The sequence below is a fragment of the Strix aluco genome, chromosome 25, assembly GCF_031877795.1.
Source record: "Strix aluco isolate bStrAlu1 chromosome 25, bStrAlu1.hap1, whole genome shotgun sequence".
Lineage (NCBI taxonomy): Eukaryota > Metazoa > Chordata > Aves > Strigiformes > Strigidae > Strix > Strix aluco.
The window spans coordinates 6,073,969-6,100,035 of record NC_133955.1 but is presented as its reverse complement, the minus strand read 5'-3'; the positions used below and the strand labels follow the sequence as shown (position 1 = coordinate 6,100,035).

The 26,067-nt window shown below is 44.0% G+C and overlaps 3 protein-coding genes across 9 annotated transcripts in view; all 3 read left to right on the top strand.

The window, feature by feature from the left end:
- The window catches only part of DSTYK (dual serine/threonine and tyrosine protein kinase), a 28,522-nt gene extending 17,740 nt beyond the window's left edge, over window positions 1-10,782 (top strand). The window contains exons 4-13 of one of the 2 annotated variants that reach the window (XM_074850015.1): window positions 180-454; window positions 843-926; window positions 2,071-2,247; window positions 2,520-2,649; window positions 2,904-3,060; window positions 3,803-3,935; window positions 4,107-4,220; window positions 4,711-4,825; window positions 5,913-6,047; window positions 7,069-10,782. In XM_074850015.1, the coding sequence (XP_074706116.1) occupies window positions 180-454; window positions 843-926; window positions 2,071-2,247; window positions 2,520-2,649; window positions 2,904-3,060; window positions 3,803-3,935; window positions 4,107-4,220; window positions 4,711-4,825; window positions 5,913-6,047; window positions 7,069-7,256 (1,508 nt within the window). In that variant the 3' untranslated portion in view covers window positions 7,257-10,782. The remainder of the gene's footprint in view (window positions 1-179; window positions 455-842; window positions 927-2,070; window positions 2,248-2,519; window positions 2,650-2,903; window positions 3,061-3,802; window positions 3,936-4,106; window positions 4,221-4,710; window positions 4,826-5,912; window positions 6,048-7,068) is intronic. The other variant, XM_074850016.1, reaches the window with a different exon arrangement.
- Window positions 10,783-10,941: 159 nt separating this feature from the next.
- Window positions 10,942-26,067, top strand: part of RBBP5 (RB binding protein 5, histone lysine methyltransferase complex subunit) — a 41,477-nt gene continuing 26,351 nt past the window's right edge. Inside the window, exons 1-14 of one of the 6 annotated variants that reach the window (XM_074850533.1) lie at window positions 10,942-11,191; window positions 11,383-11,408; window positions 11,521-11,693; window positions 12,092-12,232; window positions 12,721-12,883; window positions 13,345-13,454; window positions 13,620-13,739; window positions 14,026-14,179; window positions 14,285-14,356; window positions 14,939-15,056; window positions 15,781-15,850; window positions 15,965-16,194; window positions 16,493-16,687; window positions 19,993-21,841. In XM_074850533.1, the coding sequence (XP_074706634.1) occupies window positions 11,173-11,191; window positions 11,383-11,408; window positions 11,521-11,693; window positions 12,092-12,232; window positions 12,721-12,883; window positions 13,345-13,454; window positions 13,620-13,739; window positions 14,026-14,179; window positions 14,285-14,356; window positions 14,939-15,056; window positions 15,781-15,850; window positions 15,965-16,194; window positions 16,493-16,687; window positions 19,993-20,018 (1,617 nt within the window). In that variant the 5' untranslated portion in view covers window positions 10,942-11,172 and the 3' untranslated portion in view covers window positions 20,019-21,841. Of the gene's footprint in view, window positions 11,192-11,382; window positions 11,409-11,520; window positions 11,694-12,091; window positions 12,233-12,720; window positions 12,884-13,344; window positions 13,455-13,619; window positions 13,740-14,025; window positions 14,180-14,284; window positions 14,357-14,938; window positions 15,057-15,780; window positions 15,851-15,964; window positions 16,195-16,492; window positions 21,842-26,067 lie in introns of those variants that run through there. The other 5 variants (XM_074850535.1, XM_074850532.1, XM_074850534.1 and 2 more) reach the window with 5 other exon arrangements.
- TMEM81 (transmembrane protein 81) lies at window positions 22,252-24,244 on the top strand. Its single transcript, XM_074850537.1, has 3 exons — window positions 22,252-22,266; window positions 22,427-22,839; window positions 23,213-24,244. Exon 3 carries the CDS (start codon window positions 23,398-23,400, stop codon window positions 24,184-24,186), a length of 789 nt encoding a protein of 262 aa, XP_074706638.1. The 5' UTR covers window positions 22,252-22,266; window positions 22,427-22,839; window positions 23,213-23,397; the 3' UTR covers window positions 24,187-24,244.

Genomic DNA, 26,067 nt, shown 5'->3' with positions numbered 1-26,067 from the left:
TAATCTGGGTCTAAAGTTATGAACCTCTGAAGGAGTGAAATAGTGAAGGAGTATTTGGAGCAGAAGCTGGCTGGACTGGGGCTGTGCTGTAGCTCCTTTGCAAAACACTCAAAGCAGCTCTTGGTTGTTGCAACAATATGTTGAATACAAAAGATGCCTCTTTCTTTTCTTTTGTGCAGATATCATCATTCCTGAGAATGGGGAACCTGTTAGTTCCAAGGACATAAAGTGTTGTATTAAGCAAATTCAGGAACTGATTATTTCTCGACTAAACCAAGCCGTTGCCAACAAGTTAATTAGCTCAGTGGACTATCTGCGAGAGAGCTTTGTAGGGACTCTGGAGAGATGTCTGAAGAGCCTGGAGGAGTCTTGGGAGGTTTCAGTACATCCTGTAAGGAGTTTGGAGAAGTCAAAGGATGTTTCTGTACACATCACAAGCAATTATCTCAAACAGGTATGGTGGCTTAAATGGCTGTCTAGAATATTCTTTAATAATTGTCTTTATCCTGCTCCAGCAAGGGTGGTAGGAGACTGAGATGCTCAGTGAGATGAGAGAAACACAGCTCTGGAGTATGTGTGAGTCTGGTGGCATTAAGGGAGGTGCTAAAACTGGGGAACAGTCACTTAAAGGCCTAGTACTTACCTTTCCTAAATCTGTATATACTAATCAGATTAGAGTCTAGAAACACACTATGAGCTTAATACAATAAATGAATTGAACCAAGTGAGTCATGGAGTATCCCATATAGTACCCATTTTTTTATTTTCAGAGGGCCTAGCATATTTTATAGGGACTATAGCTTGCATGGTTCCCATACCTTCATCTTTCCGGTGCTTTCCAGATACTAAATGCAGCCTATCATGTTGAAGTCACCTTCCACTCTGGCTCAACAGTAACCAGGATGCTGTGGGAGCAGATCAAACAGGTATGGGCATCTTTATCATTTATTTCTGGTATGTGTTGCTGTATAGTGAAATGGCTTTTGAGCAAAGAATAATGTGAATACTCACAGCTGCTCTCTAAATTTTGACTCTGGACATGTGCATTGGAAAGCTGTCGCTTCCCCACTCAGCACTAAGGCTGTGTAGTTTATTTCTGGGGATCCTAATATTTAATTTAAAGCAAATACCTCTTTAGTGTTTTCTCTCTGTTCTGAAACGTTCAGCCTTTTGAAACTCTTGCTGTTTGTTTTGCGTAACTGATTGTTTATTTGGGTTTGGGGGTTTCTTGTGGGTTTTTTGTTTGTTTGATTTGCAATGTATCTTGATTCAGGTCAATTCACTCTTTCTCCAGAGCAGACCAGATTTCCCTGGGTCTTTGTTTTAAATTTGTCTGTCAAAGCATTCATCTTTCTGAAGTTCCTGCTCTGAGCTGTTGATGACCTTTACTGCCTTCTCCCTCTTGAGGTTCCTTGTATGGATGGGTGAGAGGAATATGAGTTTTTCCCAAATAGGTGCAGTGCAGGCTGAGTGGTAACAAACCTTCAGATTCCTCCTTCAGCCTGGGAGAAGGATCCAGACTGGATGTGCAGCAGCTGAATTTCTGTGGCTTCTAATAAAGGGTGGGGCAGGGCATCTTAATCACCCAGCAATTTAAGGGAAGTGGTGCATACCGACACCTGGGATTTCTGCACCTTGCCAATGTGTCTGTCCAGCAAAAAGCTGCTTTGCTGTAGCTTTCCCCAGTTTAGGAACACCTCTCTTCCTGAGTCTCTGGGTTACTGCTTATGCTGCCTGTTCTTGCAGCCTACAAGCTGCACCACAACTGTGTGGTTTTCTAGGTGGTGGCTGTCTAGCTGGGTATGTTCTTGGTCAGATGTGAAAGGGTGGCTGGCTTGTAGGAATGAACTGAGGAGATATTCAGAAAAATCAAATAACTTAGTGTGCGTGTACAACAATGTTGTGACAATACCTCTAAATTGTTAGTAGTTGCTGTAAGGTAATTATTTAGCCCAACTCCACGTGCAGATGACTGTACATTATCACAAGGCATCTAAGCAGTCTGAGTAAATTGACTGACCCTTTGCTTTTTTTGTGCTAGTGCCTTAATTCTGTTTCCTGTTTTACTAGATAATCCAGCGGATTACATGGGTCAGCCCACCCGCCATCACCAGCGACTGGAAGAGGAAGGTTGCTCAGGATGCTATCGAGAGCCTCAGCGCATCCAAGTTAGCCAAGAGCATTTGCAGCCAGTTCCGGACCAGGCTAAACAGTTCCCATGAAGCTTTTGCAGCTTCTCTGCGGCAGGTGAGTGTGTGGAGCTGTTAAGGAGATCTTGTTTTGTACATTCATGGGAAAGATTTCTAATTACAAAGATAGCTAAAAGAGCAGCTTGTGCAGTTAATGCTGCCGTTCTGTAGGGAGGGGTGGTGGAGCTGATGTGGGTGCCCTAATACAAGGTCCTGTTTTCAAACTAGGCGTGCTTGAAGTAGGATCTCTACTCAGTTGTGCAAGGACCCTCAACCTCATTACATTTCAAACCAGGCAGGGTTACAGTGTATATGTGGTATCTCTCGTAGTTAGAAGATGGCCATTCTGGCAGGCTGGAGAAGACAGAAGACCTGTGGCTGAAGGTGCGGAAGGATCATGCTCCTCGGCTGGCACGACTCTCGCTGGAGAGCAGGTCCCTCCAGGATGTGCTGTTACATGGTGAGCTTTGTGCTTCATGTTCTCTGTGTTATCTTCTGCTCCCTCCTTCTGAAGCAGTCAGTGGGTGTAAAGGAGTAGGAGGAGTGTTTTGCTTTTCACTCAGCTACTTCAGCAAGCCTCCATCTGTCACATACTGAGTACCTTGAATTTTGCAGCTGCTGGCCCGTGAAAAGCTCTGGGCTGCCAGCCTGATAGAGTACGGGAAGAGATAAACATGTTTTAATGTCTGACTAACTGGATGTTATGCCTTACAGGCAAACCAAAGCTGGGCCGTGAGCTGGGCCGAGGACAGTATGGCGTGGTCTATCTGTGTGACAGCTGGGGAGGGCACTTCCCGTGTGCGCTGAAATCTGTTGTTCCTCCAGATGAGAAGCACTGGAATGACCTTGCACTTGAGTTTCACTATATGAGGTGTGTACCGTAAGCACTTTTCTCATTCCACGTGGATCTCTTTAACTTCCCTGCTGCAAACAAATGCTATTTGCAGAGGCAGAGGCAGAACCTTGCTTGCTGTAGTTCTACTCCGCAGTCAGTGACTTGACCTCATGAAATGCTAACCTGCCACTTCTAGCAAAGGCAAGGCAGCTTGTCGTTGCCGCTGCAAAAACGTAACAGGCACAGAATGGTAGGCAGGCATGTCCCTTCCTGTCTTAATCTGATTCTCTGGTGTCTACACTGTTCAAATACTTGCTATTTTGCAGAGTAAATTAGAATTAAAGAGTATGATAGCAAACAGTTCTTCTCCACTGATTTTTGGTGTTGAATCATCCCTCCTTTCCCAACCTGTCTTTATCCTCTCTGAATTCACAAAAGAAGGTGATGGGTCTACACTGCAGAAAAAGAGCTCGTTTTCAGTAAACAGCCGCAGGCAGGTGCTGCAGTACAGACAGCTGAAACAATACAGTATTTCTTTGGTACTATAACCTTTAATAGGCTTTCTTGAGTTTAATTGGATCAGACAGCTGTATATTGTTATGGTCCTCAGAACTGCGGGGTGCTGTGAATTTTCACTGTACAGCACACGGTATGGATGTATCTGACTATTGTACTAAAGCTGCAGCTAGTGAGCATTTTTCCTTTACAGCGTGAGACTTGGCTTGGGGTGGAGGAAGGATATAAAAATGACCAGCTTTTTGTGTTGAACTTCCTCTAGGTCTCTGCAGACACATGAGCGGCTTGTACATCTCCATGGTTCTGTGATAGATTATGGCTATGGAGGAGGCTCCAGCATTGCCGTCTTACTGATAATGGAACGGCTGCACAGAGACCTCTATACAGGACTAAAGGTAACAACAATCCATGTGTGTATGCGTATAAACATTTTTTTATATACGCATTTAAAAAAATCCACACCTAAATATCTAAAAGCTAGAATTGCTTAGTTTTCAGTGTTTTTGGCAAATAAGCGAAAGTAACTTCCGCTTGAGGAGTTAAATCTGTGTTTGTTTATTCTTCAGGCTGGGCTAGAATTAGAAACACGATTACAGATTGCCTTGGATGTAGTTGAAGGAATCCGTTATCTTCACAGTCAGGGACTTGTGCACCGGGATATCAAACTTAAAAATGTCTTGGTAAGGAAAACTTTTTTATCTGGCTAATCCTGAACTCTTATGAGGCCGTTTTAGTGGGAGGGAGAAGCATAATATAAGTGAAGTTAATAGTGCTCTTCGTACAGTATCTTTTATCTTGTGGTACTGTTAGCCACAACTGGCCTTGCAGTGAGGTTTCCCTAACTCATTTTCAGGCAGAGCGCCTAGGGGAAGGGGAGCAGTAGAGTGACTTCTCTTGAAGGTAGAAAGCTTGAGCTACAAGTAGGGCTTCCAGTTCCTGGTTCTATTAAATCCCAGCCACACCCTCTATGTAGAAGACAAGTGAAGGCATGTCTTGTTACTGAGCTTAACTAGGTAAATGCCCAAGAGCAGCCAAGTAATCAGAGAAGCTTACTTAAGAAAAATGCCCAACCCTTCAAATGTAACCGTAGTTTAAAACCTTAATATTAAAAAACAATACTAAAACTGAGAAGCATGGTTATCAGCTGCCTGTGTATGGATTCTTCTACAGCTTGACAAAAAGAATCGAGCCAAAATCACTGACTTGGGGTTCTGCAAACCAGAAGCCATGATGTCTGGCAGTATTGTAGGCACACCCATTCATATGGCTCCTGAGCTCTTTACAGGTATGCTCGTTGATTGAATCCACTACTGTCCTGCTCTGGCTTGAATATTGAAGTCCATTACTTTGAATTAATATCTCAACTTGTTGATGAGGGAACAGTAATAAGAAAACAAACACAAAACAAAACCCAGAAGACTACCTGCTTACAATGCATGCTATGTATTTTTTCCTGTACTTTAAGTGTCAGTCTTAAAACCTTTGCTTACTTGAAAGAGAACTGTGGGATTCATAAGCTTTGCTGAAGTGATTAATACTCTTGCAATTGGAAAGTTAAATTATTAGTTACTGGGAAGGTGGAAGTATTTGGCTTTGATAGGCAAATACTTCAGAAAGGATCCCCTGTAAGGAATTTCCAAGCTGTTACTAACATTTGGAGCGTGTTCAATTCAGTATGGGTTGTGCTTCTGGCAGGTGCTCTCCAAGCTTTTTTCCTGAGTCTTACAGTAGCACTTAGAGGTCCATACCACGCTTATCAGAATCCTTTTAGTCTATCTGAGATGCTGTCCCTGCTTTGACAAGATTGCAATCAAATTGCAGCAACCCTATTTGTGTTTAATTTAGAAAAATATTACTCGGGTGGTTCTTACTACTCCCAGTGAAATACTCATGACTAGCAGGCTAGACCTTGACCTTATGCACTTAGTGTGCTCAACGTTTTCTTATTCAGTGGGTGAACTTGCTATAAATGAGTAGTTGCCAAATGTCTGGATTGAGAAGCTGATGTTGGCTCCGACAGACTCCTGGGCTAGCAGCAGAGCCAGGCGGAACTGATAGTCTTATAAATGTTGGTGTTTAAGTCTGAAATACACCCGAGCACCTGTACCTGCGGTGGTCCATGAACTTCAGGTGGGGAACTGCTGGTACAGGTTAAGTGCATAAATCCTCTGAACTGGAAAGTCTTAACTTTCATCCCTCCACCTTTGGCAATGACTCCTGATGTGCTACTAGGCTTCACACAAGTCTTGCCTTCTGGCAACGAAGTTGTGGTTTTAATTTGAGGAAGCGGAATGCTGAAATTAGTTCTCAGACTGCTCAGTTTCCAGTGATGAAGATGTTTGCCCTGCTGATCAAATGTATTTTCGTCACAGGAAAGTATGATAACTCAGTGGATGTTTACGCATTTGGCATTCTGTTTTGGTACATTTGTTCGGGACACGTGAAGTTACCAGAGGCTTTCGAGAGATGTGCAAGCAAAGATCACCTCTGGAACAATGTTAGAAGAGGTATAAATGGCTTATTTGAACTCTACTGGTTGATACTTTATGCTTGAGTAAAATTTGAGGAGATGAGGAAATCCATTTTTATCCTCTTGTAAGTGAAAGGTAAAAGTGCAAGTTGTATGGCTTCATTGACAGTCTAAAGAGTAACACTTCTCTAGTTAAACTTGGACATATTCTATTGAAAGTCTAACTAAATTTAGCAGGGATAAAAAAGGCTTTCAGTTAACCACCTCTTTGCCATCGTGTCATAGGAGCTGTGCAAATATACCACTTAAACCATGGGTACAACACTTACTATGTAAACCAGACCCCAGAACCAGCCGGGCATGATCCCATAAAGAATGTTTAATCCCTTGTAATTTCTGGAGGCCGTGGTGATCTCTACATTCAAATGCTTAAGAAGCAGCCTGTTGAGGGAGTGGATGTTGAGTAAAACACACTGTGATAGTTGTGCCCCAAAATACAAACTTACTCTTATGCTTGTGTAGGTTTAGTGTAGTACTGTGTTTTGTGGCAGCTTAATCCTTCCTGCTGCGTCATGGTATCAGAATGCTTTACCACTTTGTATCCTTAGTTCCTGTACATATAATCTCTCTCCTTCTCATGTGAAAAAGATTAAGCAGATGAGTGAGTCTTGTATTTGGTCAGAAGGCTGCACTTGCTGCTTGTGCTCATGTTGAACGTGCTCCCAAAGGCACTGCTATGAGCAGGTAGGATGGGGGGAGTTGTTTTCTTATAGGGGAGGGCGTTAATTTTGCTCCCAAATAGTTGCAAAGAGGAGGCTCCAGTGAAACTAAATGCATTGGCCATCCTCTGGAAGCGTGCGTGATGTACTGAGTGACTTCAGCAGTGCTCCCCAAAATGTCTCAGCAGCACTGAGAAATGCAAGATTTTCTCGAGAGCATTAGACCCCAGGCAGTCCGATTCGGTCACTTCAGCCTGTACCAAAGCAGCGAGCATCAGACAAAGCTTCCCTCAGATTTGGGGTGCACTGAGAGTAACCAGGTCCCTCTGCATTTTCCAGGAGTTCGCCCGGAGCGTCTTGCGGTGTTTGATGAGGAATGCTGGCAGCTGATGGAAGCCTGCTGGGACGGAGACTCCTCCCAGCGCCCTCTCTTAGGGATTGTTCAGCCTATGCTGCAGGGGATCATGGACAGGCTCTGCAAGTCAAGCTCTGAGCACCCAAATAAAGGGTTGGATGACTCCACTTGAAAAGGAAGCACGGAAGAATTTTTAGTTGTGGGCGAGTTCTGAACCCCTAACTCTGCAGATGGCTTCTTCAGATGTAGCTCTTTGTGGCTAACATGAGTGGGACAGGTAATAGCAACCAGAAGATTGCTCATAGAGGTGAGATCTCGGGGATGTTCCATCTTGAATAGCAGCCAGAGAAATCTCCCCCGGTACACCCCACTGATGCTAGTTACCCCGCTGCGGCTTTTATTATGGAGTTGTGCAAATACGATAGAAAATCCACGCCCTTGAACTAAAAGGGATTTTTGCCAATCCCACACAAACACCAATCAAAGAAAAGCATCTTGCGTGTTTCAGGCAGCGTCTCTGTTGCCAGGAGTTGATCCATGACAAGTCTTTACTCAGTAAAGTAAAAACTCTCCCCATTAGCTGATGGTCCTGGGTGGCCTTCGGTCCACACAACTATCCCAATCACTTGTCGATTGGCACCAGTTACAGTGCGGCTGGAGAGGAAAGAGAAAGCAGAGGCTCTAGGCTAGGAAGTGTTTAGAAGCAAAGAGCACCTCTCTGTACTAGCTTCTTGCAACACTCAAAATGTTTACATTGACAGGAGCAAAGCTTCCATGTTTTACCTAAGGGGGTTTATCTACTGTTCCACTGCAGTGCAAATACCCCAAGTTATAAGCTATTTATCTCTTATGTACCCTTCACCTCTTCTGTAAACAAGCTCTTTTTCTGGTAATTTTGCTTCATAATAGTTCTTTGAATGTCTGAAGAAACCTGACCTTTCTTTTACAGTCTTCTGGTAAAATGAAAGACTGCTCAGAGATGACATATTGTAATACCGAAACAAAGTCATTACAACTAATGACTGTCCATGGGGAAAATGCCAATTCATTTTAATTAAATTTGGTTTTTGAATTAGTTGTAAAGGCAATGACAGTTTTAAATTGTGCTGTGACAGACATATTTTTTAAAAATAAGGTTTTTTTCAGCTCTTTTTAAAGTCACATGCTTGGTGAGAGCATACTCGAGGGAAACCAGGCCCTTCGTTCTTCAGTAGCTGTGTATTGTGGCTGTGTCTGTTCATCTGATCGTTTCACTCTGGGATCTCTAATTTGGCTATATTGAAAAGAATAAAAAATGGGGGGGAAGGAACCCTTCGCAAGGAAGGTGTGGGCTGGGGTGCGCCTGCTGCCCTTCCCAAGAGGGCCGCTTCTGAAAATAATACTCTTGCCTTTTGCATTTCTGGGGCAAGATGGGTTGATCTTAATGTAACATATTTACAGGGTGGAGGCTGAAATAGAAAATACACCTTGTTTACTACATGAGGAAATACTGAGTTGGCAAGTTCTCCCTGGGTTTGCTGTTCCTCCCAGCTGCAGAGGATGGGCACGCAATGGCTTTGTTTCCCAGGAAAGCTAGCATGCTGCATCCAAAGTAGCGTAGGCATGTGGAATTACTGCACCTTGTCGCTGGGATTTACTGGCTGGTACACAGCAAAATTACAACTGATAGTCTGCCTGTTAAACAGCTTGAACAAAGGAAAGGGATACGTAACCCTGCAGTATTAGTTTAGTTGAAATCTTCCTTTCTTTGTGCAATAAACAGAATTAATGCGCTTTTTTATATAAAAAAGACTTTTTTACTTACCTGCACGTGTGGGCATTTTTCAGGTCTGTGATGGCATTAACAGTATGGTTCTATCCAGATACAGCCTCGCCAGCTGCTCCAGTGCAGCAACCAAGAGCCACACGTGCGGGAGGAGGAATACTCCTCCAGAGGAGACTCGTGAGGCGTTTCACTGCCTTGGTGCACGCTCACACCACCAATGACACTAACAGTATTAACTCCGTTCTACTGTGCGTGGTGGTTAGTAACTTTATTTAAAACTAGGAAAGTCAAGGTCAGTCTCTGGCAATTAATAGAGGTAGCTTGTGTAAATAATAAATGTATGAATAAAATTTAAATCTCTGTATATGCAATTCCAGAAATGTCTTGTATAGCTTTTCCTGTGTAGCCATCTCCAGACACTTATCTGTTGCCTTTTTATTGTTGTTTGTAGCTACCTTGATGTCGTTTTTCCATTTGGTTTGTCTTTTTGCATGTGTGGCAGTGTAGATCTGCAGGTTTTCCCAAACTCAGTCCAGCTACTTCTCTGCATTTTTTTTTTTCCCATTGGGTATAAAGTCTGCCTGACTGAACTTGTTTTAAGATTTCACACACCCTGTTTATCTTTAGTGTTCTCCCACCTCGCTTCCATTAGAGCAAGGAAAACAAGGTGAATAATCACTTTATTAAAAGATTCCACAGACCGTAAATAGGAAGCGGTACCAGACGCTCAAACACCTCTGAGCCTGGTGCAGTGAGACTGACCTGAGGAGGTACTCTTCTCCCAGATCAGGCTACCTTTATCGCCTCACTCTACTGAAGGTGTTTGTTACAACATGTTTTAGTGTTATGTTGTAAAAGGGTACGTTTAACTTGTGCATTGTAACCAGGTAGTGGACTGTCTGCTGTGGTATGTGGGCACAAACCAGCGCCTGCTGTTCCAGTAACATGATCATTGCCACTTCAAACAAGCTAAAGCCCAGAGGCTGACTTCTGTGAACAGAATCTCCCTGTAAACCTGAAGTGGAGATTTTGGGGGGAAAAAAGCTTTGTTTAACAAAGGTCACCGGTATGAGGTTCAGGTGCTGAGGTGGCTCTGCTAGAAGTGTTGCTAGGTCAGTGCAAGGCTCAAGAGGAACTTGCTCTGCACTTCAGCCTCCCCAGCCCAGTTTTAAGCCCTTCCTTCACACTACACTTAATGGGATGAGCTGGGGGAAAAGGCACTTGCACTGAACGGGCCGAGGATCGGGCTGGGGGGCTGCGGCAGCCTGGCACAGTGATGTTGCTTTTGCTGGGTCCCGCTGCCGGAGCAGAAGTCTGCAGGGCACTTACTGGGTGTCTTGAAGTACCAGATACTTACGTTAATTCAGATGATTATTACTTACACTAAATGCCTTGTTTTGGGACTGAAAAGCAGGCGTGGTGTTTACCTGTGAGGGGGCTGGCTGGGCTCCCCCCCATCCCAGCCCTGGGTGCAGTATTTGGGGGAGAGCAGCAGCCCTGCTAATTTTAGCTTAAATAAGTTACACAAGTAACACTTTTTTTTTTGTTGTTGTTTTTAAATTAAAGCAGAACTGTCCTTTTCAGGAGAAAGTGGCTTTTTATCTGCTTCCAACTCCTTCGGGGCTTAAAAATAAAATAGCACTAAATGTTCTTACAGCGGCCGGGGGGAACGGGGCCAGGCCTGGTGTGTGTTATGGCGTTAAAGGAAAATGTAACAGGCTTACCGAGCGCGTACGAGAAAGTGCAATAACCGGAATGACCGAGCTCAACCGCTGTATTTTATTATTATTATTCTTGTTGTTATTTTTTTGTATCTGATCCGCGCGGTACTAACCACCCCCCCCCTCCCCGACTCCGTGTGTTGTAAGAGACGCGACTGTGAGTTCAGTCTTCGCCTACCGGGCGCTGCACAATAAAGCTGCTGTGAACGGCCTCTCCCCGCCGCTCTCGGTGGTTTTTTCCGCCTCTTTTCGGTGTTTTCTTTCCGCCGTCCGCCGCGCCCCGGAACCTTGGGCCTGCGGTCGCGGGGCCCGCCCGGAACCCTCCGCGCGCAGGCGCCGGGCTGCCCGTCGCGCTGCCTGAGCCCCGCCGCGCTCCCGAGCTCCTCCGCCCTCCCCGGTCCCGCCGCCGCGCCGGGAGGAGGCGGCGCTGAGCCTCGGCGGCTGCGGGTCGGGTCGAACCGGGCTGTGAGGGGCCGGTGGGCCGCGGGGCTGTAGGAGGAGGGGAGCGGGGGTTCGTCAGGCGAACGCCGGGGCGGCGCAAGCGCAGGCCCCCAGCGGGGTCCTTCGGCGGCGGGGACGGAGGGAGCGGGACGGCGGCCGCGATGAACCTGGAGCTGCTCGGTGGGTCCGGGCCGCGGGCGGCGGCGGGGGGAGGCTGGGCCGGGCCGGGGGCTGTCTGCAGGCGGGCACCGAGCCGCCGCCCCGGCGGAGGGGAGCGGCGCGGCGCGGTCAGCCGGAGCGGGCCGCGGGGGCGGGGGGGGGGCGGCTCCGGGCGCGCCTCACTCAAGCGCTGTCTTTGCGTTTCGTTGCAGAATCCTTCGGCCAGAACTACCCCGAGGTAACGTCCTCCCCGCCCCGCGGCGCTGCCCCCGGCCCGCCGGCTGCTGCGAGCGGCTCGGCGGCCGGGCGGCGGCGGCCTGACCGCCCCCTCCGCTGCCCTCTCCCCGCAGGAGGCCGATGGCACGCTGGACTGCATCAGCATGGCCTTGACCTGCACCTTCAACCGCTGGGGCACGCTGCTGGCCGTGGGCTGCAACGACGGGCGCATCGTCATCTGGGACTTCCTGACCAGGGGCATCGCCAAAATCATAAGCGCTCACATTCACCCTGTCTGCTCGTTGTGGTGAGCAAAGGCTCATTTTTTTTCTCAGAACAACCGGATTCACTGTTTAGTCGTAATATAGCTTGTAGCCTGGGCGTCAGGTGTGAAAGGCTGTTCTCATTTTGGTGAGAATTTGGGCTTGCCCGTGTTTGCTGAGCATCAGGTGCTCTGGTACCCTGATGGCCCTTAATCCCTGGGCGTGCTGATTGCCCAAATGCCAGCTCCTTGTGGGATACTTTGTTATGTTTCGGGAGAGTTTTCTTTAAGAGAGCGTGGAAACGTGCTGTGCCTGTTAAGTTTTTGGATGTTAGGTTGTTTTCTGCGCTAACAGATTTACATCTGAGTCAGCTGATTTTAAACTGCCGGTGTATGTTTTGTACATTTAAGGAGTAACCTTGAACTGCCTCTTGTTACTGTAGCTGGAGTCGAGATGGTCACAAACTGGTGAGTGCTTCGACCGATAACATTGTGTCGCAGTGGGATGTGCTCTCTGGAGACTGTGACCAGAGATTTCGATTTCCTTCGCCTATCTTGAAAGTTCAGTACCACCCTCGAGACCAGTAAGTCCTGTGAAAAAAGGATTGAATGCTCTCATTTTGGTACAACTGCTCTTATTTTGGTAGAACGATTATTAAAATGTTTTTACTGCAGTTTGCAAAGTGATTTTTCCAAATCTAATAGATTATTTTGGTGTATCGTATTGTGATTAGGGCTCTAACTGGATTTGTCATGTCTCTTTTTATTATGAAAATATCAGGATGGGAGGAGAGTAAACAAAGAGATGATTCTTGGAAATGTGTGTAGAAATGTCTCCTTGAGCTTACAAGTTACTGCATAAACTTGGAGAAGCTTCCAGAGAAAGAAAGGAAATGAAAGGAGACAGTAGCTTAATGTTGTTTTGTGATTAAAGTAACAAAGACAAAATAAGATAATAAAAATACAGAGGTATTCTGTATTTCTTGGTATAGACTGAGATTTTTTTTCTGCTTCTAAATGCAGAAATTCTTTCCCAGAGAAGAAACCACTCTCTTCTTTTTCTGCTTTGCAGAAATAGAGTTTTGGTTTGTCCCATGAAGTCGGCGCCGGTGATGCTGACGCTGTCAGACTCCAAACACGTTGTCCTACCTGTGGATGATGATTCTGATCTCAATGTTGTGGCCTCCTTTGACAGGCGAGGGGAATACATTTATACGGGCAATGCCAAGGGGAAGGTGAGACTTCAGCAGGTGGTGCTGGATGCAATAACTTAGATTACTTCCTGTCTTTATCAAGATGCTTAACATTTCTGGGTTGTGTTCTTTGTTTTAGTATAGAAATAAGGCTTCCTGAATGTCTCTTGAGTAATTGATATTGCATTGATATGATATTCAGAATAAAGCATCACACTTTATCTTTGAAGATCTCTAGACTATAACCTTGGTCTGGCTTAGCTCCTTGTTGCTGTTGTCTTTGACTGTATTTGTTGGATCCTTTCCCGGTGTAAATAAACCAATGTTTATGTCGCAGAACTGTCGCAGAAACTGTAGTAGCACTGCAGTTGCAGAATCCCAACTATTCCTGTGTAGATTGCTGAGGCTTCTGTTGTCAGGGTTAGTAGCTGACGTGAAAGGTACCCAAAGGGGAATGAGTTATAATGAAGACACTGATTGCCTTCTGGCTCCTTAATTTTCAGATCTTGGTCTTAAAAACAGACACTCAGGATCTTGTTGCTTCCTTCAGAGTGACAACTGGAACCAGCAACACCACAGCTATTAAATCGATTGAATTTGCTCGGAAAGGAAGGTGAGTTACTTCATCTATCACGTGGTATCTTTAAAAATGAATTGAAGACTGTAGGGTAGATTGACAGAGCATACAAAGTCTTAAAAACCCTCACAGTTCTTTCTGATTCTTTTTATTTTCTTAGTCTTTTAATGCAATGCATGTTCTGTGCACTCCTTCCTGCAGCTGCTTTTTAATAAACACAGCTGACCGGATAATCAGGGTGTACGATGGCCGTGAAATTCTAACTTGTGGACGGGATGGGGAGCCTGAACCGATGCAGAAGCTGCAGGATTTAGTGAACAGGTAAGAGGCAGCAGAATGGCTGCTCAGCCTCCCTTGGAAAGGTAGGGTTTGTGTGCTCAGCACTAATGGGAGTCTCTGGATGAAGGGGAGTTCAGTATCTTACTCAGTGTAGTGGATAGATGTGTTCATCTGAAACCTGTCTGTCACAGTTTGAAGTCTAATTGTTATTTGTGGGTGGGAGTATGTAACATCTCAGTCTGAAGAACAAGCCTACTCTGTGGTCCTCCCTCCTCCCCACTGTGCTGCTGGTTAACTGTTGAACTTGTGGTGCTGTGTCTGCCCGCAGGACGCCGTGGAAGAAGTGCTGTTTCTCTGGTGACGGTGAATATATAGTGGCAGGTTCAGCACGACAGCATGCCCTGTACATCTGGGAGAAGAGTATTGGAAACCTGGTGAAAATCCTCCACGGGACCAGAGGAGAGCTACTCTTGGATGTAGCAGTAAGAAAACTGTCTGCTGTTACTGTTTCTTGTTATTTTGAAAACTAAGCTTTCTTAATTCCATTTACCAATGAAGCTCATCTTTTTTCTTCCAAATAAATCTAGTGGCATCCTGTCCGACCGATCATAGCTTCTATTTCCAGTGGTGTAGTGTCAATATGGGCTCAGAATCAAGTGGTAAGTGTTTCAGATTGTCTCCTGGAGAGGGCTCCCCAGTGCTCCCCATCCCAGTAGACTGAATGGTTGCATGTTGAAATCCTGTATTAAACCCCCATTTGACAGGTTTTTTACGTTCACCCGCCTAACTTGATGCACGTTTGCCACCTGTTGAATGCGAGGAGGGTACTTGTACTCCAGTTGCTGAACTAGTTAAGCTTTGCATTAAGTCTTAAATATCATCAACAGGGACGTTTTATGTGGGAACGGTGTCCTTCTGAATGTGGTGTTTGAGTACAGGAAATCTGAGGGCATGATGTAAAACTGAAGTGGCTAAATGTGAACATACATTTGTTTTATGACGTGCATTGCAATATTTAAGGAATATTACAATGTTGCATTTTCAGTAGGAACTAACTTGTGCAGTTCCTAATTTGCCGTGTGACTGGACCTAAATGAGAGTTGATATTTTTTTTTTTTTTTTGTGATCTTGTGTGTGGTTTGGGGGATTTTAATGCAGAATGAGACTGTAATTGCATGAGTCCTGACTATGGCTGCTGTCCCTTTGCATACGGTGAAAATCATTTTGAATTTGTGGTTTAGGAAAACTGGAGTGCCTTTGCACCTGACTTCAAAGAGCTGGATGAAAATGTAGAATATGAAGAGAGAGAGTCGGAGTTTGATATTGAAGATGAAGATAAGAGCGAACCAGAACAGACAGGTACCCATGAACTGCGTTTCTATGGAGCGAATAGTTTGTATTCTGACTACGTGACCACAGTAAAAATTAAAACTGGTGGTCATGGGAGTATACGTGGGTGTTAAATGACAGAGCAGGAGTGGATAAATGAAGATGTATGAACTAACGCAATCAGTACGATTCCTGCTAATTGACATACAACATCTTTTAGCTATGCCTCTCCTCTCCAATACACCTTGAAGCAGAAAGCAGTAGCAAATGGACAGCAGCACAACCTGGCCACGTGGTGGTGCCAAAAAAACATGTACAAAAATTGTGAAAGGCTACGGTTAAACTGTGGAAAGAAATAAGGGTTATTCCCAGCTCACCACAGAGCTGTCCTGGTTACCAGGCTTTGCAGCACTTCTGCTGTTTAGATTCATTGTTGTTTAGCAGTTTCTAATATTCAAGTGTAACGTCGGCGTGTGGGAATTAAGCATTAAAATAAATTTCATCAGATTTAGAACTAGTTCAGTGAAAACAACAAAATGTTTAGAAGATTTTATTACTGGTGTTTTATATTAGCAGGTCTATATCAGAACATAGAAAAGTAAAACCCTGATGGATTTACGAGGAAGTACTTTAGGTTTGTTTTCTGCTTTAATTCTCACACTTCTGTATGCTTAGACATTGAAACGCAGTCAGTTCCATTCTTTCTAAGTCTTTTCCTTACTGTCTTTAATTCACCTTTTTTCCTGGTTCTCAGGTGCTGATGCTGCAGAAGATGAAGAAGTGGATGTAACTAGTGTGGATCCCATTGCTGCCTTCTGTAGCAGGTGAAAGAATATTTTGTTCAGAGTATGAATACAAAATTTATCACTAATATTCCCTGTATAATATGTTCTAATAACCCCTAGTTTTAAACGAAAGCAAATTCTTTTCCTTCACAGCGATGAAGAACTGGAGGACTCGAAGGCTCTGCTTTACTTGCCCATTGCTCCTGAAGTTGAAGATCCAGAAGAAAACCCCTATGGACCTCCACCGGACGCGGTTCAGAGCTCTTTAACTGATGAGGGAATAGGTTCTGAGAAGAAGAGGCAGTCCTCCTCTGATGGACCTCAGGCACCAAAGAAGAAGCCCAAAACCACCAACATTGAACTACAAGGAGTACCTAATGATGGTGCGTAGAAGCTGCCATTGGTTTAGTGCCTATTCTGCATCGGAGATGGTTTTTAGCTTTGTCTGAAGACCAGAAGTTCAGAAGGTTGCTCCTTAATTTTCTCCTTCCCTTGAAGTCACTTCTTAAACATTTAGCCACCAGCTCTGCAAACTCGCTGGCATTTTGCAAGCTAGGAATGAGCGAAAGCATCCCGAAACTGTAATTTTTGTGCTGTTTGGGTCTATCGCCAAGGGCTGTACGTGCTGATATAAGCACCTTAAGGGCTAATGCGCTTTGGTAACACATTGTCTCTCCACAGAAGTCCATCCGCTGCTGGGTGTGAAGGGAGATGGTAAATCCAAGAAGAAGCAAGCAGGCAGGCCTAAAGGATCAAAAGGTAAAGACAAAGATTCTCCATTTAAACCGAAACTCTACAAAGGGGACAGAGGTGCTTTACCTCTGGAAGGAGCAGCGAAGGGTAAAGTGCAGGCGGAGCTGGGACAGCCTTTGACAGGTAAGGAACCCAGCGTGAGCGTCGTTGGCTTGCTTGGTGGCCTTGCTTTGTACAGACCCTGACTTCATATAGTCATAGCGTTTTAGCTTCCCAAATGGCACTTGTGCACTAAATGTTTGGCTGCTGTCAAGGATAGGCAAAATTTTACATTTTTTTAAAGTGGAAGTGCTTTCAAAATTTGTAATAAAGCTGATATCCGTGCCTGTCTTATTGCATATCAAGAACCTGTAGGGTTTTTGATACAGATTGAGCACTATTTCAAAAGCAAAAAATCTTTTGATAACTTTAATCTTTTCAATAACTTTTGTCAACTCTTACCTAATCAGTAATAGTGTTTGGTTTTCGTGGGTTGATTTTGAGGGGAAAAAATGTAAGTAGTGAAGGATTCTGAAACTGATATTGACATTTGTGCCATCAGGACTAGGCAGAGTGATGAAGAACAGAAGAGTTCTGTAAGCAGAACTGAGAAATGGGTAATGGTCAGTTTGATAAATGAACCCTGAGATAAAATTCAGGAGCTGAATGTTCTATTCCTGGCTGTACAGCAGCCTTAGTAAATTCTAGAAAGTGCAGTTGCTGTAAATGAGGATAGGTTTTGGTGGACTTTTCTGATTTTTTTTTTTCTGGTCATATATTACTGGTTTTATACTAAGACAGGACTGTTGTAGTCACCTTTGTTGGAGCCCAGACTTAGTCTCAAAGAGACTAAGTGCTTCCCATCTGACTCATTTGCTGCTTCAGCTTCTTATTTGGCAAAAGTTCATTCAAGCGCAGTAAAGAAAGCTCATGTTTGGATTAAGTGAGGTGGACTCCATTTATTTTTTTTTTAGATTGTAATGAAAAACTCGGGGTTGATAGATAAACAGTTTCAAAGACCAATACAACTGATATCTCAAATTTTGCATTTCCTTGAACTCAGCAGCTGTTGCTGTGGATTTTAGACTGTACAGAAGTGATTTTGTTTCCCCCCCTTCCTTCCCTCACTGCTGGTCCTATGCTACCCACCTTGCTCATTGTCCTTCCTGCTCAGCTCCTGTTACGTTGCTTGTACTAGTACTGGTAATTGCTGTTTGTGGAAAAAGGGAGTGGGATAAAAGAAACTTAGTCTATACATGGAAAAACATGGTGGACGTTTTCTGAACTTTTGTTTAGTCCTTTCACACTACACCTTGCAAAATCCAGAAATTAAACAGCCAAGGATATCCTTAGACCTTGTACTAGTTAGCTTCTAGTGTCAGATTGACTGGACAGGGTGATTCTCTTTTGACTTCTCAAGTCATTAGGGGGCATCCAGTACGTTTTGAAGTATGATAGTAAGGAATTATCTGGATCGTGTGGATCCTCAGGTGTCTTTGCTGCCACCTGTGGCACATCCTGACCGCTCCTGTACCATGCTGGATGGACAAGACTGGTTTGGAGACCAAATGAGTGTAACAGTTTCATCAGCAGGCCTGTTGATTGCTTGCTTTTGTCACGCTGCTCATTAACATGGCCATGTGCAAAAGGAGGTAAATGAGAAAGGATCGTGCATGGGACGCTTAACAACGTGGCTTCCAAAACGAATTTCAGTCATCATTTGCTTCAAAAAACCGATGCTGGCTGTTTTGACTTTTCCATGTTTAAGTAGCTGTATAAGCAGTCTGTTTTCAGAGAAGTAGTTTTAATAGCAAATATTTTTGTTCAGCCTTTTCAAGGTATGTTTCCGTAACTTTGTTATCAACTTGTTTTACTGATCTGCATGATTTATGTTTGTAGACAGATCTCAGTGTACTTTCTTCCTGCAGCTTGTGATCACTGTTGCATCGGTCTGTTCTGAGAGCTGGGAAAATAATACTCCTATTTCCTCTAACACGTTTCAAGTGAAGAAACATTCTAGACAGATTCCTGTCTTGTTTTTTTTATGGGTCCCTGCAAAGCCATACTGGGAAGATTTTTTTATGTGGTTTTGCTTGTAATGTTCCCATGCTGTCGTTATAATATAATCTGACTTGCTATAAAAGACAACAGTGGAATGTTACTGCTGCTGAGCTTGGGATGTGCATATCCGTGCCAGCACAGTTAGCTTTGGTTTTTGGACACTAAAATTTCCTTTTCTTACAAACAAATGGGTGTAGACCCAAGTTCCCTACTTTCACCCATCTATTGGAGATGGTAGAACTTTCTAAAATTTACTTCTAGTCTCTGTTGCCTGTAAGCACTTTAAGGTATTTTTCCATTTGTTCTTTAGCTGTAGGCAAATAGTATTGCTCTGATGGACTTCTGTCTCTCATTAGGAGCTGTTATTGTGCTCCCTTTTACAGCACTGTTGACTTAAGAGGATCTAATAGATCCATATGGTAGGTCCATGCAGAAGATCCTGGCAGGCAGTGCTGGAAGGGTCTATGTGAGTCATGTTATGAGAAGAACAGATTGTCCACTGAAAGAAACTGTCACTTGGATCTTTCCAAACACACAGTAGGCTCCTAGTCCATGAAGTTCATGCCTGTCCTCCTTTGTTCTCTTTCCAGTTTGCACTTACAATTCCTGTTTTGGGCAGCCAGTTTTTTCTTGGGGTTGCTGGTGTTCCACCATGTGCAAAAACCCACTTCCAAATTCAAATGGCCACCTGCCTGGGATCCTGAAGCCTTTTCTGTCTCTTGTGCATGAAGCTGTTAATTGTGCTAGTTCCTTGTGCTGTCACTTTCTGAAGTAACTAATCAGTCGCTAAAACAGTCGCCCAACAAGTGTTTCTCCTCTGGATGTGCCATAATACAGTGTCTCTCTGCAAGCTGCGTGGCCGGGGCTTGGAGCCTGGTGCTGTGCAGTCTGGCAGTAAATGGCTTCTTAAAGCTGCTCTGTCAGAATCAGGTTTCAGTATAAACAAACCGAGAAGCTTGATCCACTTTATGTAGTTTTAGAATAAAATCTTACGGCAATCTGGTTTAACCCAAACTGAGGTGGAACTTGTTGTTTTCAATTGTGCTTTTGCTCTGAGATTTTGGGATTGATGAATTAAAAAATTGTACACCAGGTAAGTTTGCTTGCAACTTTGTGGAGTAAAAGCTCCGAGATCCTTAGCCACCTTGTCCATGCCTGTGCACGGGATCTCAAATACAAATGCAGAAATACTGGAGCTCTCAGTTTGTCACAGATAGTATCTTGTTGATTATATCTCATTCTGAAATGAATGGCTTTATCTAGAAAATCTTGTTCTCTTTCATTTTTTTTTTCTGGAAATGCTACCATATTTGGTGGTCTCTGGTTTCTGGTAACATCTGTTTGAGTCTGGTTACTTATTTTTCACCTGTCTTTGATCTCTTTAGCAGGTGGTGCAATCTCAGAATTGTTATGAAGACTCTTCTCTATCTTCCTGTATTCTTTCCTATATTGGCACCATAATGTGGAAACTAGATGAAATGCTCAGTCAGAGTGGACTGACTAATACAGCAGACTGATTGTTCATGGATTCAGGGAGTGACTTTTGTAAGAAATGAATATGGAAGAGGAAACGGCCTTCATTTCTCCTTAACTGCCTCTTCATGGAACAGTGTAAGATGCTGACTCTCAGGTCGTGCGATTTGCAAAGAGACTAATTGGACTGCCTTTGTGTTGACGTATATCACTATTTCTAAAGTGAGCTGGTACCCAACACTCTGCCACTCCAGAGCTTATCAGCCATTGTCTTTAAAATATTTTTTTTTTTGTTCCTGGATTGAAGAAGACCCAAAGTGTGTATTTTTATTTCCAATGCCGTATGACTGTGTATCCTGCAAACTTCCCTTTCTCTGCTGTTAATTTTCATTTCAGTGAGTTGTAAGTCCTTCTATGCCAGCTGCGTTACCTTCTCAGCTTTTCTGTTAGCTCAGTGTGATGTCTTCTACGCTGACATGCTTAGTGAAACACTGCTGCCGATTACGTGCCGGGTTTGATTTCATCTCAAGTGGATAGAGATCCACTGTGAAGAATCAAGACACCCTCTGAAGTCTGCAAAGAATGAATCTTCATATTGTGGATATTTTAGATATGAAGGATGACTCTGCTTATGGGAGAAGGAACAAGTGAAAGTAGCTCTAGTTAAAATACTGGGTTTATATGATTTCTTCTAGCCTGTGATGTGAACAGCTATGTTGGCAGTTTCTTTCTGTCCTTGCAAGTCTTTTTATTCTGTCTCTCTTTCCTGTGAGGTGCCTATCAGAAACAACAGGTTTCCTCCTTAGCTAGTAGGTACTGGCACTGAGAGAAAAAACAGAACCAATATTTCTCCGAACTGAAACAGCAGTTTTTCTGTTTTTTTTTTTTTTTCCCACTTCTGGATCAAGAATGGAAGAAAGATGAATGCTAACAGCTCATTCCCAGACATGCTTTAACCTTTTATTCCTTAAAGGCGGTTGTAATATTTTCCTTGTGGGAATGGGAAGAGACAGTTCCTCTCTCCAGTACCTACAGCCTGACACCTCTCTGTACTAGACCAACCGCCTATGAAAAGAAAGTTTTCATTCCTAATGCCCCTTGTTTTACAGACTTTTATAGTTCCTATGCAGTTACTTTCAGTTTTTCCCCAGATGTAGTTATTGAGATTATTACTACATATTTAAATTTGCAAAGTATCCTTCAGGCATTCAAAACTAGGAAGAGTAGTCGTGAAGAGATTTATTAATTTGCAGTCGGAAGTGTGCAGTACTTGCATGAGATATGAGCATGGGAAGAGAGGAGACGTTTTAAATCAGAAGGTTTTTTAAAACTGGCATTTTCATTTCCGGCTTTGTTACAGTGGCCTGCTTCATTGAATGAAATTCATTCCGGTGCGTACAGTATCAGTTTTCTTTGTTCTTCCTGCTCGTAGGATGACTCGCATCTTTCCTGGAACACTGTTATGTGAAACCCACCCCTATGTGGTGTGGCTGACCCCGCAAGCTTTAAAAGATGTACAGGCAATGGTTCTCTAGGTTGTGTTAAAGCATATGATTTGCCACAGACTCCAGCTTTCGTTTCTGTTAAAACTTCTCTGTACAGTGTATATGTCCTTGGTTTATTTTCTTCCATCTCTTATTTTATTTTTTGGTATCTGTAGTTTTGTACAATATTTGTCAGATACTGGCTTGATGGTAGTATATAGCAGTGATGTTAGTTTTCGTGTTTGTAAATAAAGAGGTATGTTTTATTTCTTAAAGTCAATGAGTAAGTCTTGGCTTTTCCATACAACCTCTGTTGTTTATATTGGGACAATATTCAGGAATCCTACAATACAGCTCCGGTGAAAACTCCAACATTCTGTGCCTTCACCATGGCTGGTGTGGTGTTGGTTGTTTTTTTCGCGTGGCGTTTGGTTGATGATCTCTTTTCAAGAGAGAGGAGGAAATCCATAGTCCAATAAAAGCCCTGAATACCTGAGCACAGCCTGGGCACGCCGAGACAGACGTGCGGGAGGGAGCTGAACACACCCCAGGGAAACTGAATGTGGAAAATACCTATAGATCTTCAGAAGTCGTCATTTTAATAGATTAAGGAATGTTAGGAAGAGAAATACGGATATTCATTAGCAGAGCTGTTGAAGAACATGGCAATCCAAATCCTTTCTGCAATCCATAATTCGGTTGCTGGTGAGGAGACACTGATTATTGAGCTACTTCATCAAAAATAAGTAACTTTGATTTTTTTTTTTTTTTTCATGAAGAACTTTTTTAGTAGTGCATTGTTCTGTTGGGACACTTGAGCACTAAGTGAATTATCCTGGGTGTACGAGTGGTTCCTGTTTTACAGGTGCCTCAGTCGGATGTGGAGAGTTTGGTCAGATCTCTTTGGAGTCGGTGGCTGTACGTGGCACAGGGCTCAGGCTCGCGGCTCCTCTGAGCGCTGCCGTGAGGCCGGTGCTGTTGGGTCCCTTCTGAGTCTGAGAGTGGATGTTAAGAGCCTCATACGATGCTTTTATGCCGAGTCCTCATCCCGGAGGACTCGCTTTGGCTTCAGACTTCGGGGACTTCTTTGTTCTCCCTCGGAAGGTTGGGGGCTGCGTTCACAGCCGGACTGTGACATCAGCACTGCCTCCCTGGGAACGCCGGCTCGCGGGGATGCGAGTGGCTTCGCTGAGCCCTGCGTACAATACTCATCGGATTGCCTTTGATTTCAGTGCCATCGGACTATCCAGACTGTGAAATGTTGTTTTCATGATCTTGGTAATTTGGGGAGTACTTTAGATTTTGGGATATGCAGCTATAAGATGGAACTCTACAGGTGCTGTGTAAGGAATTAGGATTTCCTTATGCTCAACAGCATTATTGTAAAGGTTCCAGTAGTGATTACTTACATTGTTTTATAATTTGGTGGGAAAATTAAACTGGAACAGTACTTCTTTACAGTGGAAATTATCTAAAATAGTATGTAAAATCTTACAGAGAAGGGAAGACTTAATCTTTTTTAAATGGTCAATTATATCCAAATTGCTGCAATAGAATGGATTAAAATACTCTGCTGCCCTCTTACAAGAACTGTAATTTCACGATTCACATTCTGACCGAGATAGTAATGTGTTGCATCTTTTTTTGGTAGTGGTGTACTTCAAGCCTGCCTTGTTGGAGGATTTTTCCTAATGGAAGGATTAAGTCTTGAAGATGATGCTGGTGGGATTTCAGAAATACTAAGTTTGAAGATTTAACAAAGAACGATTTTGTGGTTTTTTTGACTACTGAATTTGCGTGGCTTTAGGAAGTAGCTGTCTAATTGATAACCCCGATATGAAGACCCTGGGGAACAGCCACATCCTTGGGATATTACCTTGTGCTTTCTATCTGCCATTGGTAGTTTCCATTCAAAAAATCACCATCCCAGCACACCTGAAGTCGGCTGTTGTGAAAATCGTGGTCAACAGCACATCCTGCAGCGTCACCTGCGGGCTGGGCTTCAAACTGGAGGAGCTGTGCGAGATCACTGCTGAGGGCCAGAGGAGGAATTGCAGCTTGCGCAGGTCCGAGTGCCTGACCAGCTGGGTCTGTGGCTTACTCCACTTCACCGTCCCTGTGGGCAAACCCTTCCAGTTCAGCTGCCTGACCTCGGGCACCGCCGGCTTGGGGAGCCGAGCCTATAGCTATACGTGGAGGCTTGCCCAAGGCCTTATCACCACAAACGATGTCCTGTTCAAACCTTTCAAAAACCCCGATTCTGTCATCAGATTTTCCCCTACCAGGGAGTCTGATGCAGGGACTTACCGATGCGATGTGAAGATGTTGAAGACGTTCAGAATCATCAAGAGGGTCTACTTCGGGGTCACAGTGATCCAAAATGACTTGGTGGATCTGAACTTTCAAAAATACTTGACTTGGGAACAGAAGTTAGCAGCAAAGAAGCAGGGAGAAACCACAGAAAACGGCACCCATGAAGAAGTGCAAGAAGAGCAGCACTTTTGTCAAGGAGAATTGTTTTATGAATGCTTGGTAGGAGTTGGAAGTGGAGTGATAGGGGGTGTCTTGGTGAGCATGGCTCTCTGCTTCTTGCGGAAGATTTTGAGAAGGAGAGCTGCAAAGTAATGAACTGAGATTTAATGCAATTTCTTGTCTCTGTCTCTTTATTAGTACTGATGCCGTATTTCATGGTGGTGTTCGTAATTTTTTTTTTTTCTTGCTGACACAGTTTATTACCAGATATTTTCTGAAGCTTCTACAGTACAGGACTGTAGAACCCGAGCTTGAAATGGAGTAGTGCAGACAGTAGCTCCAGATGGGGCAGGACAGTTTGCCTCCACATTGTGTGAAAGGATGGTCTGGAATGGTCCAGACGGGAGTTAGAGGACACTGAGCCACAGAAAACTGCTCAGTGCTCACTGTTAACTGCCTTGCTGTGCTTCTCTAATGGGCTTTTCTTTTACCTCGAGATGTTTGGGGACTTTTTATTTAGCTAATAACTTGTGATCCTTATTCCTGTCTTATTTCTTCAAATTTCTCCTGCCTTGCCAAGAACTCTGTGGTGATGTGAGCTGACACCGATTGCTGTTTGGTAGATGGTGATTTTCCAGCAAGAGGTGCAAAGAAGTAAGGACACTTTCGAGGTGGGCTTACAAACCAGGTTTCCTGGCTGGCTGGTGTCCTTTCCATCAGATCCGAGTGGTCTGGTCTCAGTAGCTGTGGGGCACTGTGGGGATGAGGGGCCAACCACCACTGCCTGTCCCCTCTGGAGAGATTTATCTCCTTCCACTAGAGCCTGGAAAACTGTAAAGTATCTTCAAGCAATAGCTTGGAGCTTGCCCTGTTTCCTTTGTAGTGTAGAATAATGAAGCAGGGGGCATTGGGTAGCACAAGCAAATCTTCAATTCGAGCTCTGCTGCTCAGGAACATAACTGGGTGTTTTTAATCATGACTCAGAGCTGAGCTCATTCCTAAAATCTTTAAAGGGGGAGGAAAGGTATAGTTCAGTGGGCTTGCGGATCTTTCATTTTTCCTGGTGATTAATAAGTATAAAACATGCAGCAACTCTGCAGGGAGTATTGTTTCCCCCTTGGTAGCAGAATCCACAGAGGGACCTATTAAGTTCCTTCTCTTTCTATTTTCTGTTTCTTATTTTACAGTAAACAACTATATTTACTAAGTCTGTTTCTTTTCTTTTCCTATGAACTAAAGTACAGGAATGCACAGCACACCCAATTCTGGGGAAAATAATGATACGACTCTAATATTAAAGACTGAAGCATACTATTATTTTTTCTTTTTAACAGAACAAAAAAAAGCTTTAATATAGAGAGAGTTGGATATGGAGGCAAATACCTCATTTGCAGAGAATTCTGTACAAAAAAAATCAGAATGAAATATAATGAGGCAAATCTTTGTGTACAGGGAAGTAGGTAATAAGTATATCAGGACTGTGATCAGTGGCCCCTGGGGTTGTTTAGCTGTGTTTGAGTGGAGAAGCAAGTCTGTCATCAGGCTTGAATTCCCAGTGTGTAGTTCTGCCAAGTTCCCTGTTTCTTCAAGGAGACTTTAATGGGCACAACAACCAGCAGAGGTTTGGAAATGTTGTGGGAAACCATTCTGCAGGGACAAGATGCCTTCGGGAAGCTGTGCTGTCCCTTCCTGATGCCTGGCAAGGGCCAGGAGGGTTGCTACACAGTTGTGACAGACAGCAAAGGACTGTGCGTCCTTCTTCCGTCTGAGGATCCGGTCCCGTGGGTTAGAAGCTCCTGGATGGTGATCCAGTTGTCCATGATTTTCTTGCTTCTGTTCTTCATCAGTTTTCTCTGACTCAGCTCCATAATGCTGAAGTTCCTCCTGAGCTCAGTGCCAGCTTTGTCTTCGCTCAGCTGTTCCCTCTGCCTCTGCAATTCTTTTCTCTGTTTCTGTTCCTGGGCTAGGAGCATGTGCTGCTTTCTCTGAGCCTTATTCCAGTATTTCCCAGTCTTTAGCTCACTGTGGGCATCC

What these genes read in the sequence shown, in the direction of transcription:
- TMEM81 (XM_074850537.1), top strand. Translation starts at nt 23,398, where the DNA reads ATGAAGACCCTGGGGAACAGCCACATCCTTGGGATATTACCTTGTGCT.